This window comes from Asparagus officinalis, chromosome 8 (genome assembly GCF_001876935.1).
Source record: "Asparagus officinalis chromosome 8, Aspof.V1, whole genome shotgun sequence".
NCBI classification, from domain to species: domain Eukaryota; kingdom Viridiplantae; phylum Streptophyta; class Magnoliopsida; order Asparagales; family Asparagaceae; genus Asparagus; species Asparagus officinalis.
In genome coordinates, this window is record NC_033801.1 from 89,050,687 (window position 1) to 89,066,095 (window position 15,409).

A 15,409-nucleotide genomic window follows, 5' to 3' on the forward strand; every position below is an offset into this window, starting at 1 on the left:
CAGTTGTATGCTACCAAATGGCCCATTAATTCATCTCAACCATCCTTCGATTTTTTTTGAACAACATCTTACTTAATCTCACCATGGTGATGGATGATTGATCTGGGTAGCAAAAATCACCACCACTCTTGAAATTCTTCATTTTAATTTTTAACTTTCTCACTAAGTGATTGCATTTTCTTCTAATGATTACCAATCTTGAAATGCCCTCGAAACCTCCAAGTGTCATTATCAAGTTATGATGGCTTGCCACTTAATCTTGCCTTCTTTAATAGTTGGCAGGCAATTGCATGCTGACATCTTCCAAAGCACATAAAACTGCTTTCTGTTCGATAATGTGCACAGAATAACGTCCAGGTTCACTACTTCCTGTTTAGCTATGTGCACAGAATGATTTCTAGGTTCAACGTCCCTACTAGGTATTAAAGCATATCTTTCTGAGCTCAATAGGTACTTTATATATTGAAGGTGAACCTTATCTTCTGTTCTCATAAGAATGCCAATAATATTGACAGAAATTGATAGTTAATGTGTTGCTCCTCATTTTGTAGAAAACAAACCGATGGTTTATCAGTTCTGGAATGTTTTAGCATGCCTTGATGGATGGTCCAACCATAAGTACACTAGTAGGGAAAAAAAATATTCCTCTTTTTCCATTTCCCTGGTGCTGCACCACCTTTACATTGATGCTCCAAATAGAAGCAAATCCTTAAATCATATGAACTATAAACCAATTCCAGCTTTAGAACTTAATATGAATTAAGATCTGCCCATGGACATTTAGTAGAAAAATCCAAGCTGTTGAATTCTAGAGGAGGTAAGGATCTGTTAGCAAAACTTGAGATAAAGCAGATAAGTTTTTTAGGCAGATCCTTTGCGTATCAAAGAGCAGGTGTTGTCAATGGCAGCACCGATTCTGTGATCTCCCAGTCTGAAAGCAAAATTATTTTACCATAAGAAGCTGGCTGCCATATAAGTATCTGATTCACTGGAAAATAGTAACAGTTGTACCATGAATATTCCATCTGCTGGAAATTAGCAAATATTTCACCAATCTGAGGTAAGTTTGCGTTGCTGAGTCACTTGTAGATGTTTAATTATGCTACATGTCGGTCCAAAACAGAAGCAAACACGTAATGTTAAGGTGACATTATTCTGGCAGAATATATTCTTTTCAATCGAAAGAGAAGTAAGATCGACATTGTATTCCACCTTTCGAAAATTGGAGGAACTTGAAGTGTGCCTTTTTTTTAATTTCTAAAGAAGATAAGTGAAACACATTCAGGCTCAAAATGAACACTTAATATCAGAACTTTCAAAACCGAGACTAATCTACATGTAAAAGGGTGTGTTTTGCAACTGCACGTTAATCTGGATAAGGCCTTCACTGGATTAGGATTGAACCAAGGTGGGGGTGATCCAAAGAAAACCTAGTTCCTCTTGTTCGAACTCAAAAACTAGTTTTGCCAAATGCATTTTAAGCCTTAACCAAGTTAGTTCTATGAAGGTAGATAGTGGGTGAGTTACCAAACTGGCCCTAAGAGTATGATGGAGTCTCCTTATTTTTTTCAAATTTCTTAGAGAACCACTAGTTTGGAGTCCAAAATCCACTCTTCTGTTCTTGCCATCAATTTTTAAATATGGCACACCCTTTTAGAAGAATGAATCACTACTATCAAGTTACAGGTCAATCTTGAACCAAAATTATGCAGAACTAAAAAACTGCATGATTTATCAAGATAATTTTTTTTGAAATAGACACTACCAGTTCGCAATTAAAAATTAACATATGGTTGGTGTAATTGGGTTTTGTACTAGTCGAAAACCAAAATTTGAACCAAATGAATGCAGAACTGAAACAAACCTGAACCTGGTTCAGAACTGAACTACACCACCGAATTTGAGGATTCAGTTTGAGTTACAGTAATTCTGTTTAGACATGAAGCCAAATTGCAGATAACCTGACTTGTTTTACATTATCAAGTCCAACCAATTAATTTAATTGATAAATTAGAACCATCCGTTTCCAGCGCTCTATAGATGATAAACTAGAGAAGGTTCAAATATTTCTAGACATGAGAAAGTACTTAAAAGTCTATTCTATAGTATCAACAATCAACAGTGTTAAATCACCGAAGAGTAACCTTGCATTAACAAAATAATTTGAGGAATTGCACAGCTGAAGGAACTACCAAACTTAAAACAAGTTACCCTTCACATAGGCGAGTGAGAATGCAAATAATGATGAATTGCGTAATCCTTATAACAAAAATGAAAAAACTTTAGAGGTCAGAATCATGTGAAGCATCATTCGGTTCCTTAGAGTAGATTGTACCAATCTAAACAAAAGTATATAGTAACGTAACAAATACATCTTCTCTTTCTTTCTGATATATCCTTTAACAGATCAAATGGATGTCAATACAATAGATTAAACGGGAAGAGGAAGAAGAAGTGGAGGGGTTCAGGTGGTTGTCAAAGGCTTTGTTTTGTCAAAGTTGACATGAACTGTCGGCAGTGTTCACCAACTTTGAAATCAGGAGATCCATGTCATCTTGTGAGAGGATCAGAGATTCCCAAGATCCCATGATCCATGTGACGCTTGAGAAAGGATCAGAGATCCATGAAATTGTGAGCTGTACATAAAGATATCTATTCTGATAAAGGGGGAGAACATGTGACTGAGAGAAAGGGAGGAGGTGTTGCTGGAGAGAGATAAATAGGGAATGAAGGAAGAGAAAAGAGTAAATAGAAAATTTTAGAAAGTACCTCACTTGGCCCGGTAATAGGAAAAGGAAAAAGTTTGTATCCAATAATTTTTTTTTGTTAATTTGGATCCAAAGTAGGAAAACCTGAAGCCTATGTGTCTCATAAACTGAGATTTATTGTAATTCAAGATCAATTTGGTTTAACGATTTTGTCTTGCTTGGTTCTGTACTTAGTTAAACCCACGTCCTTACTCCTTATTGCAATAATAACACTAATGTCGGAAAGTCCTAGGGAGTTACATATATAATTTCATTATGATAAAATTGTTTAGTTTAGTTATACAGCATTATAGTTATATTATTGTGGTTTTGTACTGTATTATGTTTTAGTTAGATGAGGTAACTTTACAGTTTAAGGAGGGACTATAAATGATATATCATGTTGATAAGAAATTATCCTGTTTTTGCCTCTTAGTTGTACTGACACCGACAAGTATTTGTTGGAAATACATTCCAGGATAGAGACTCCTATTTGTTTTAGTAAGCATTGCATACATTCCGAACCTCACAATAAGAAAAGCGTGCATCAGTACATGTGAAGGCCACTCCTAGGTTTTTTTGCTTTTATTCTTCTATTAGCATGTTGATGATTTTTTTCGTTTTCATTTTGCATGTGGCTTGGTGCACTTTCCTTATGTGCTTTGATATGATTTTAAGCATATGTTTCTCTAGTCCATCATGGAACTTGTAAAGAACGAGCTCCTGAGTTTGTTTTTGTAGTCGTGGTGTCCTTACCTGACTATCACTATGCGTGAAAGTTTCAAGTAGTTTACACTTGGTTCTTTGTTGTTCAACCTTGGTAAAGTTTGTTGTTAACTATATATGTCTGGTAGGTTGTATTCATATTTTAGTTTCTTTTCATGAGTTTATATTTTGACAAGGAGACTACCTTTACTCTAGGCTAATAAAAATGTTTTATATGGTTTTTAACGAGCTCTTGAATTATCTGGTTCCCACTGATTTGTTACTACAAAATCTATTCTAGTAGAAGTTCTTTTGCTATCTTCTGTAGTAACTAGTTCCACAGTTTCCATTATATATGTGCTACGCTTATTACTTATACATGTGTTTGTGGAGGGTTTCCATGATGTTTGATTGGCACAATCCTAGCAATTGTTACTCTGTGTAACTATTCATCTCTCATTCTCCAGCACAATTTTCATATTAGACTAATTAATTAGGTTTTGTGTGAGAGTTCATTGTTCTCTATATTCTTGGTCTTTGCCATTCATTTAGACTTTGTTTTGGTGCGAACTCATTGCTGATTTCTTTCACACACACCCACACAAATCATGCTTAAAGTGGATTTTTTAAATTTTGTTCTTTGTTCATGACAAGCACGGCAGTTTGTGAAGAAGTATATACCAATTATCTTTTGCACCTAGGAAACATTGCAGCCTTGCCCTTTTTGGTCTTCATGAATATATATTTAGATGATTCTTTTCCTTTTCAGGGTCATGTTCATTGAGAAGTTTTTACTTTGGAAAGTGTTGCCTATATATTGCCTGAGATGGATCATTCAGTTTGCAGTCCTTGAATGCCCGCCATTTGTTGACACTAGGATGGAAGATCGAAAGTCAAAGGGATTCCTAGACACTGTACGACGTCTGGTTGTCATTTGGAGCAAATCTGAATTTGTGCAGTCAACGCCGATGGAGCAACAAGCATGTATCCTTTATGTTGTTAATATTAGTCTTATTGAAGAGAAGTCATTTATAATGCATATACTCCTACAGAATTCCTTATGTTTTGTAGTTCCTGAAATGTTTCAGATATAACTGCTGCTGTTGGTTTCTGTTTAGAGAAAATGACTAAAGAAGAACTCGAAACAACTAAGGATGTCTTGCATCTAATTCTACAAGGAGTTAGTTGTACTATTCTTTTACTATATCAAATAGTAATGCTCAATATTTATTATTGCATAAAATGGCCATTGTATGCTTATGAATTCTTCCATTCTTCTGTGTAGGTAGGCTAGAGAGTCCAATCCATTTGGTTCGGAAAATGGCAAGCTCTATTGCCTTGGTGTTTTCTAAAGTTGTGGATCCAAAAAATCCCCTTTATCTTGATGATGAGTGTTCTGATACTGTTAACTGGGACTTTGGAATTATTCCCAAACCTAAAAGGCGACTAGGTGCTCCCGATGTTGCTGAAATTTGTCATGATTCAGAATCTGCTTCATGTAAGAAAGATAATATTGTAGCTGAGGATAAGAGGAAGAAGGGTTTGACAAGTAAAATTGCACAAGATGCTGAATTTAAGGGCTCCAGGTCAGTTGATTCTAGTAAGATCATCAATCGCACAATACTCAGCAGTGAAGGTTTGCCCAGCGAAGAGGATGATTTTGAAAGCGAAGCTTCTGAAGCTTCAGACGACTCATCTTTACAGCCATACGATCTTTCTGATGATGATACAGATCTCCAGAAAAAGTTCTCCCAATTGGCTGATATAAGTGTAGCTTTACGAAAAGCCGATGATCCAGATGGTGTACGTGAATTTTCCCTAAATATACAACCTTCACTTAATGTCATAATTTGCCTATGTTTTTCTCCCCTTCGTTGAACAGCTAAATAACAGTACTTTCTCATCTAATTCATCTTCTACTGTCCTTTTATTTATAGGTGGAAAGAGCACTTGATGTTGCAGAACATCTAATACGAGCATTACCGGATGAACTTCCTCATATTTCAAGTGATCTTGTGAGGGCATTAGTGCATGTTCGTTGCTCTGATGTCACAATTGAAGGAAAGGAAGATTCTGCTGAAGGAAAGAGACAAAAAGCTTTAATTGCCTTACTTGTCACATGCCCTTTTGAATCATTGGATGTTATAACAAAGTTATTGTACTCACCAAATGTTGATGTCAGCCAACGCATTTTGATTCTTGATGTCATGACCGAGGCAGCAGAGGAACTTGCTGATACCAAAATCATACAAACAAAGGTGCAAAAACGGGATTTGGTATCTAACCTTTCAGATGGACAGCCGTGGTTCATTCCTAGTAGTAGAGGTCCTCCTGGAGTAGGCCCTTGGAAGGAAGTGTCAGAAACAAGAAGTGTTTTAAGTTGGTCTCACAGATATGAGAGGGAACTTCCTTCTAGACCTGATCAAACTAAGAAAGGCAAATCACGGAGATGGGCCCTTGGAACAAAAAAAGAATCCCAGTTGGAATTGACAAAGAATAAGTTTCCTTTGTATGCTGCTGCTTTTATGTTCCCTGCCATGCAAGGGTTTGACAAAAGAAGACATGGTGTGGATTTGCTGAACAGGGATTTTATTGTTCTTGGGAAACTAATCTACATGCTTGGTGTTTGTATGAAATGTGCAGCTATGCATCCTGAAGCGTCAGCACTTGCGCCAGCCCTCCTCGACATGTTAAGATCTAGGTATCATTAACCTGTCCTGATGCTGTCTGAAGTATTGAAAATTTGCAACTTATTGAGCAATGTTTTCTGTTAACTGAATGATTCTTAGTGTGTAACTGATCCATAAATCATAAAATCTGAACCCATGCCCAGCACCAGTGGAAGTGTTAGGTGATATTGAGCATTTTATAAATAAGTCATGAAATGCTAGCCTTTTCTTTCTCAAATTGATAGGTTAGCAAGTAATGGTGTTATTGATGTGGATGCCAGAACTCATCTTTTTGCTATGCTCGATTACTTCTTGATAAGGGAAAAATATTTGCTGAATCACTCGTATACACTGAAACATTTGCTATCTATGAACTAAAATTGTATATTTACTGCCACGTATGTTGTTCATGATGTTTGGCTTTGTATTCTTCGCAGAGATGTATCGCATCATGCAGAGGCATATGTGAGGAGGTCTGTCCTTTTTGCTGCTTCATGTATTTTGGTGGCTCTACATCCGTCATATGTGGCCTCTGCTCTAATTGAAGGCAACCAAGAAATTTCGAATGGGCTTGAATGGATCCGTAAATGGGTCCTTCATGTTACTGAATCTGACCCTGACACAGAATGCACAATGGTAAGTGTCAGTAGTCTTCAAAGTCCAAATTTGATGAGCTTCTTCTTTTAAGCCTATTTGGTCCGTTAGGAAGTGACCAGTTTGTCATTTTGTCATTTAGACATTCTTCTACTTTTTTCTATGTTGGGAAAGGGCAAGGCGTCAGTTAGCTCATGATTCTGGATAAAGCTTAGGAACTTATTTAATAGAAAAGGTGCTTAGATGCCTGACTAGAACAACTAGGAGATCTTTTAGTTCTTAATTTTTAATGTCTTGTTGTATTAAGTGAAAATTTAAAAACAAATCCTAGTTTATTACATAAGTAATGCTTGCTACTCATGTAAAATATACACACGCACCCATGCACACGCATGCGCGCCCACACATGCAGGCGCTTGCTTAATGCAACTAGTATAATGCACGTTCTTTGCACGTGACCGTGCATGTTTTAAAGTTTTGAACTTTTATTGAATAGTAAAATTATGTGTTAATAAATAAAATTTTATAATAAGATTGCTTAAAAGGAAATGTATGAATTAATTATTATTGTGTAGTTATTATAATTGAAGGTTGCCCACCACTAATCTTTTTTTGAATAAGTTCCCCAAATTTACAATTGTTCTTAAATAAGTCTGTCAGATCTATACGTTCTCTTAAATATGTCCCTGCAATTTGAAAGTTGTTAACTTAACCCTAAATTAACTAAGCTGTATTGATCTTGTTAGCTTTTTATAAATATTCCCTGGATAGTTACACTTAATGCCAGTAACATGGTAAATTATACTAAACCCTTATAAACTTTCAGCCCCTATGAACTTTTAAAATCATACTAAAGCCCTAATAATTTTTATGTTTTAAAGAAAACTTCCCAATAACTTTCTAAATTTTGCAGATAATCCCAATAAAGTAGAACCAAAAAATGGCATACAAAGGCATTTTGAAACTTATTGGGGGTTTGGTGTAATTTATTTAAAAGATATTGGGGGCTTTCTACAAAAGTTATTAGGGGTTTAGTGTGATTTCGAAAGTTCATAGAGTCTATTTATTGTAAAATAATGAAAGTTCATGGGGATTTACTGTAATTTACTTTATTTAATATTATAATTCTTAGCTCAATAAATACTGGTGAAATAATTATACTATCTAGATACTATAAAATACTTATCTAATTTAATTTTTTTAATTATGCTCTTAAATACTTTAGTACTATAAATACTTTATAACTTTTTATTTTTTATTATACTATCATTAACAATTAATAGTACTGTTATTAATATTCAATGATTTTTTCGTAGATCAATCATTACTAAGTATAGATTATTCAGTATCATGTAATAATCTTTGAGAAAATATTCTAAAAATAATATTAAATTATTTATTTAATTTATTTAATAATATAATACTAAATAAATAGTGTAATTCATAATTTATATGATATTATTAAAATAACTACATTATTTATGAGATTAATCATTTACTCTATTTATTTTATTGCTCTTTGAATTATTGTATAATTCTTAATAGTATTTAGTAATATATTATTTTATGTATACTATTATTTTAACTATTTTATTATAATTCATAAATAATTATTATAATTATAATTTAATTGGTTACTATTAATAATCGTGTATACTTATTTTATAAATTATATTATTATTATATTATTACACAATTAATAGTTATAATATTATTAACAATTATAATTATTTAGGAAGGTGGGGAGGTGCATAATTAATAAGTGGTTATATTTATTTAATGAAAGATTAATTAGAGATAATGACATAGTTAGAATTTATTAAAATTTGTGAGGGCAAAAAAGGAAACGAAAAGTTTAAAAACCCCAATCCTCTTTTTATAGTAGTATACATTAATCTCTCTACAAATAAGCCTAAACATAATACAAAAAGCCTAAAAATAGATGTTGAACAAACATACTTACCTACCAGTTATCGAACTTTCGGAGTTTTCTTATACATAAATGTATTGTAACTGACAAAACACCCAGTTAGAAAACTAGTTTCTGATTTTATTAGTTTTCGTTATGTTGGAAAAGCCAATGACGATTGTGTAATCACCAATGCCATAACACAGAATAATCACAAAGCGTTAGTCACTCCAGAACTCCATGTTCTCTGCAGTACAGTTTACTTTTACTTTTGACTTCATTAAGTGATCCTAATGCATATCTGCTTGACTCCTCTTTGCAGGAAATCCATTTGCTATCATCCTTGGACTCACAATTGAAATTTAACTCCTTCCATTGAATGTTTTTTCAAACTTCACTCATTTATTTCAGTTGTCCTCTTCTTTTCCACGTCTTTTTTCTTCTATTCTTCTCAGCTTTCTTCTTTCTTTTCTTCCCATCTTTTGCTTTTTGGTTTTATCATTCTTCCCACCTCTGTTACGGTGTTACCCATCATAGGGGTTCTTTTAGAAGGAGAAAAGTTGGAATAAATGGGGGATAATGTGAAGAAGAGGGAGAAGAAAGAAGGAAAAAATCATTGAAGAGAGTGAAAATGGAAATACAGAGAAAATGTAAAAGGAGAAAAAGATGGTGAAGAAAGGGAAAGAAGCAGAGAAAACTGCTGTTGGTTCTGTGGAGATGTCAGTGAGAAATTCTGATGTACTTCTAGTGCCTAGGTGGAGTATCTGATAGATGAGGAGACTATAAAATTGCACTCTCTTTAACAGAAATTTAATATATATGTGCACTTGACGGTTTGCTTGATTGTATAATTTGGGAGGCCTGGGGGCCTACTGCTTGCTAAAAACACAACAGATATCTTCAGACATAATTATTACACTTCTCCATTGGAAGTAAAAATTCATTCCATGCTTTCAAATCTGAAAGACATTAGTTTTGTCCGGTAATGTTTAACTGCAAAAGTCGGGAGGAAGGTATTCACGACATCTTATATCTAATATGCACTTTTAAATTTTGGCTCATCGAGAAGACGATGACTCTTTGATTTCTCCTCCGGTCGTCTTTGGTATTATGTGATGATTACATGTCTATTTCATGTTTAGGATATCTTTAAATCATCAAATATGCACTTTTAAATTTTTTAGATTATTCTTTATTCTTTTTTTAGTATTTACACATATCTAAATTAGACCGTTATTTGATTTTTCGCTTTTTTACCGCTGTTTTGCCGCAATAGCCCCAAATAGCCTTAGCGATGCCTCACTGCTACGCGACGCTATCCACTATCGATAACCTTGGTCACGAGCTTGGGGTGTGACAAGCCTAAACCTCCATTTCTTTTCTCAAAAGTCATAACTAGTAGGGATTAGTCCGTTCCACACTGAACTATCAATAGGCCTCAAAAGCTGATAGACCTGTTCCAGGGAATTGCTTTCAACTTTAAAGTCATAGTTAAACCCAATGAGAAAAATAAGAACTGTTTGTGTCTATATTAGTATATGATCAGTGTTCTTTACGGTCACTTTATGTATCTTCGTAACTATTTTATGTTGAAAATATTGAAGGAGGGTCTAGTTTACAAAGTACTTTATGTTAACTCCCAACTGTTTGTACAGTAACAATATTATATGTAATTATTTCTCCTGATGGAAATTCTTTGTTGATTCTGGTTCCAGCCTATCAATCATGCTTATTGCTTTTGTTGCCAAAGTTTATGGTCGAGTTTACTTGGTAATACAGAGCCAGTGGTGATCTGGCTAAACACCAATCTCTGTAGCAGGTTTTTTTAAGTTAGTTTCTTTCTTCTGTAGTCTTTCTTTTCAATTTGGATAAGATGCTAAGATTCATCGTCTGATGTCAAGGAACATTAATGTCTTATCTACTGAAAACTATGCAAGAATTTAATTGCTTTCAAGTATGTTTTTTTTGCATTTAACCAATTCACATATTTTAATTTAGCCTGAAGTAGAAAGTATGTCCTTATACACAATGTTCTAATTGATTAATGCTAACATTAAGTATCTCAAATGACCTTTCCCTTATATTTGATGCACCGATCAAACTAATTATGTATTTGTTGTTTATTGTTGCTTTTAATTTGTAGGTTACATGTAATTATAAATTTTCCCTATTTAGTTGTATTTTTATTAGCTCATTAGTTGACACAGAAGGTGCACACTAATGCACTTCCATCAACGTAATTTTTCTTCTCTCTTAACTGTTTTTTCTTCCATTTTAGATGGCAATGAGATGTCTCCAATTACATGCTGAGATGGCCCTCCAAACGTCACGGGCATTAGAATCTGCAGGCAGTTTGAGGTCAAGAGCTAATGCATTGCCTTCAAAGATCAATGATATTATCATACCATCATCCAGTATGGACAACCATAGATCTTCAGTGGGATCTGCTACAAGAGTGGCCAATATCAAGCTTTTTTGACGAAACATACGGATAATAATGGAATTTGAATTGGTTTGTTCTGAAGCAGTAGAAGCTACTTTTAGCTGGTACAAAAGAGTCCGTGTGGAAAACACAACCAAGGTGAGATTTAGGCACCCAACTTGATTCTAGGTAAAATATTCTCTAGAGGAACCTTTATGGAAATAGGGATGCAGGAGATTGCGACAAGTCTCCTAGAAAAACATGAGGCCACATGTTCGATAAAAATAATAATCAGTTTAAGATTTGTGCTGGAAGACATGTCATATTTCTCCTATCTTCCTTGATGATTTTCTATGGAGGAGTCGCAATAGGACTTCTTCCCCCCAAGAATTAAACACCAGCGTAGACATATCTAACCAAGGATCATGCATAATAAGTGAAGCTGAAAAGGCTTGATTGAGAACATGAAATTCTGGGAAATGGCTCTTCGATCCATCACCCGTGAGAAATTGAAAGAAGAGGGATGTTTAATATATGTATCATCTGGTAACTTTGTATTTATCGGCTCATAAACTTTATCGATGAAAACTGAAATATGAACTATTTTGACTATTTATGCTTAATAATGAGTATTATTGTGTTGATATCTGATGTACTCTTCTCCTTTCGCATACGTAATGTATTAGTAGGTGAAGATGGAAATTTAAAATTCAACGTGTTTTTGAGCTATGATCGTGTTCAGCAGCCTTTCTGTTGATATGTCGACCTCAACGCTAGGGGAACTGAAAGGATTCTCCATCACGATTATGTTGATTAACCAACTTTATTGATGAAAGCAGGAGCAAGACGTTATCTTCCTTGCATGAGACCATGAAGGGGAATGTACGTAATAAAGATTCAAAAACGACATTTCTTACATGTCCACTTACCCATGTATGTGATGCTTAGGCTTGTTTGTTTGCTTGCACAGAGGTATGTAATTATGAAGTAGCTGAAATAAAGGAAGTAGATATTATTTTTTATACTTCCAAGCAAAAAAATATGTTTGTTTCTCTAAAAAATATACTTTCGATACTTCTTTAAACGCTTATATGGTGCCTACATGTCATTCCTACTTTCTAAACATTTTTCATCCCCTTAAGGTTGGTTTAGAAGTAGTCCAAAAGTAGGTGAAATGTGTATTAATTAGGAAATAAAGAATCTTTCTTACTAATATTTTCGTATTAGTTACTTAATAATTTTTCATTGCTATTCCAAACAAAAAAAATAGAATGAAGAGTAAAAACTACTATTTTTATTACTTTAAAAATTATGTGAAACAAACAAATAAAGTAGTACTTTCACTACTTTCTACTTTATAAATTTAGAAGTTACTTCTTTGATCTATTTCCTATTCCCTATGCTTTGGCAAACCAAAGGAGCCCTTAATTATATGAATCCGTCAATATTTCTTGCCCATGTCACGCATACGCAATTGATATGACGAGGATTTTTGGTTGTCATTAGTTGAGTCTTGCGTGTGGAACGGTGAAAAAAAAATTCCTGAAGAGGATTAGGTATAGAACATCACATCTTTACATATCCCTCAATTATTCCTCCTTTGTACATAATGAAAAATTGGTGGTTTTCCTAAATGCACAAAAAAGGACAAATTTTTCTTTTAGACCTTTTTAGAAACATATTTTTAAAAATTGATCTCATTTGAAAATAATCGTCAATTTCGACCCAGTTTTAGCCAGTTGGTTGAAACTGGGTTGAAATTGACGAAAATTGTTCAAAAACTTCACGGGATTTGAAATCCCATGAAGTTTAAGCCATTTGTTAGCGAAGTGGTTAAGGGAGCAAAATTTTTACATAATTTGAAATCCCATGAAGATTAAACTTTACGGGATTTCAAATCCCGTGAAGTTTGCAGGCCAACCTCCAGAGAGCCTCGCTCTCTGGCCAGCTAACCTGCAACTCAACGGGATTTGAAATTCTGTGGAGTTGCAGGTTTGCCCCAAACATGCACAAAATTGGTGCAAGTTTCTCATATACATACCTAAAATTTGACAACAATATACATTAAAATTTTTGCCTCATTCACAACAATATACACGAAATTTTCGCCTCATTCACAACAATATACATCAAAATAAAACCATAAATATGAAATTTGCAGATATATATTGAATTACAATAATATTCATAAAATTCAACCATGAATCAAACAATTACACACGAAAATCACATATATAAACAATAATCGATCCACAAAAGTAACAAATTTGAACAATCTAACCATATCGTTCTTAAAATTCAAAATGATATATTTAAATTACATATACATCCAAAAAATCCTCCTCTCATTCCTCTCCCTCTCTTACCCCTTCCCCTCACTCTTCCCCTTCATCCCGCCCCCTCTGTCCATGCTAATGAGCCTCAATGATCTGAGTATCTAGTTGTGTATGAGGCTGAGAAGCCGGCTCCATCAGCATGTGTCGTGCTATGAGAAGTGTCGGCTTCATCGTCACGCGTCGCCCTTTGATCTGTCCTACGTCTTCACATGTACACTTGACCAAATTGGCGTAACGTGTCCTCACTGTGATGCTCCTGGTTTCACACAATGTTGCAGCCCAAGGTGAACCCAAGGATGTCAAACCTGTCATGCACCCACACAGTAATATCTCTCTAGTGGAATCAATAATAAACAAGTGTAGATACAAAGCAGATAAGGTAAAGATGATAGTAATATGGGCATGATAAAGGAAATGAGAGAATCCAATAATAATATAATCATGTTCCAACTAAGTAAAATGAAGTATAACTCATAAACTAAAACCAATGTGAAGTATTTCAATACATAGAGTCAAATAAAATAGTACTAAGGCACTCGGCCTTTACAAAATGAAATACAACTCTAAATGCCCGAAAGTAAATCATAATTACTGTGGATCTCTAAATAACTACTACAAATAAATAATGATAGGAGCTACTTCGAAACTCCATCAACCTGCGACTCTTCGTGTGTCTGACTCGCTGCCTGAAAAGAGGGAAAACTACGAGCGTCAAAACGCTTGCGAGATCATCTCCACCGTCCCCAGGGGGAGAGGGAAAAAAGTATATATGAAAATACAAGTTAGTATATATATATATATATATATATATATATATATATATATATAGAGAGAGAGATTAATGGGTATCCTTGTCATAGGAGGGGATTTCCTCCTATGACGCCAAACTTGGTGTGTTGGGGTTTTAGAATATGTAGATCAAGTTCAACGGAGCAGATCATCCACAATGTCGCTCAATCATGTGATTTTAGAGGCGTCAAGGAGGAAATCCCCTCCTATGACAAGGATACCCATTAATCTCATATATATATATATATATATGTATATATATATATATATATATATATATATATATATATATATATATATATATATATATATATATATATATATATATATATATATATATATATATATATATATATATATATATATATATATATATAATCATCTATCCTGAACTAAGCGAAAATTGATATTTAGAGATCCACAACACGGGAATGAGTACGTCGAGTGAAATAATCCAAACAAGAAAACTCTCATGTATATACCTCATATCTCAAATTGTGAATCACTAAATACCTAACTCCCAATCCTATGAAATAAACAATAAACGAAAGACAATACTATACCAAACATCATCAGTACAAGTCATGTCAAATATTTCGCCTTACCCTCGGGTAGGTGGCGCAATCATATGTATAATAATCCGGTAAAAGGAACTCGCATCGAATATGCCATGTATGATAACCTCAACATTATACTCTACTCTTAGGTACCTAACATGGGAGCATGAATGCAATTTGTGTAATACTCTATCTGAAACAACGATGTTTTGTAAGGCGCTCATAGTATCCTGTGACATCACCACCTTACTTAGTCGCTTTGCGGAAATATGCATATCACCCTATTCTGGAAAACAATGATGCACAATGGAGTGTAGTCTGTTGCGGTCTCATTGCAGCATACCAACTAACTACCCTGAGTGTAGCCCCCCGCGGTCTCATTACAGAGTGCCAACTAACCCACTCAAGCATCCATAATTATGAAAAGCAATATATGTATCACTATCTATTATGATGACCTCAAAAATATATGTTACTCACCTCAAAATTTTCCCTTCCTTCCCTTTCCTTAGTCATCTCCCAAAGACACCATTAGTCAAAGCTCTTTCTATATAAAAGGATTTTTCAAGGTTAGAAAATTATCAACTACCCCCTTTAAAATTCTAAAATTACAAATAACTCCCTAAAAATAAAAATAAAAACTGTCCACCTACTCAGGTGGCAAGCCGACTTTCGCCTTTT

The 15,409-nt window shown here is 34.3% G+C and overlaps 1 protein-coding gene across 3 annotated transcripts in view; it reads left to right on the forward strand.

The window, feature by feature from the left end:
• LOC109851510 (telomere length regulation protein TEL2 homolog) overlaps positions 1 to 12,062 on the forward strand; it is a 33,068-nt gene extending 21,006 nt beyond the window's left edge. Inside the window, exons 8-14 of one of the 3 annotated variants that reach the window (XR_002249864.1) lie at positions 4,222 to 4,436; positions 4,541 to 4,639; positions 4,738 to 5,255; positions 5,390 to 6,153; positions 6,559 to 6,757; positions 10,903 to 11,205; positions 11,733 to 12,062. Coding sequence is in view for 1 of the 3 variants with exons in the window: in XM_020421682.1 (XP_020277271.1) it covers positions 4,222 to 4,436; positions 4,541 to 4,639; positions 4,738 to 5,255; positions 5,390 to 6,153; positions 6,559 to 6,757; positions 10,903 to 11,103 (1,996 nt within the window). In the remaining 2 variants the exon portion in view is untranslated. Of the gene's footprint in view, positions 1 to 4,221; positions 4,437 to 4,540; positions 4,640 to 4,737; positions 5,256 to 5,389; positions 6,154 to 6,558; positions 6,758 to 10,902; positions 11,702 to 11,732 lie in introns of those variants that run through there. The other 2 variants (XR_002249865.1, XM_020421682.1) reach the window with 2 other exon arrangements.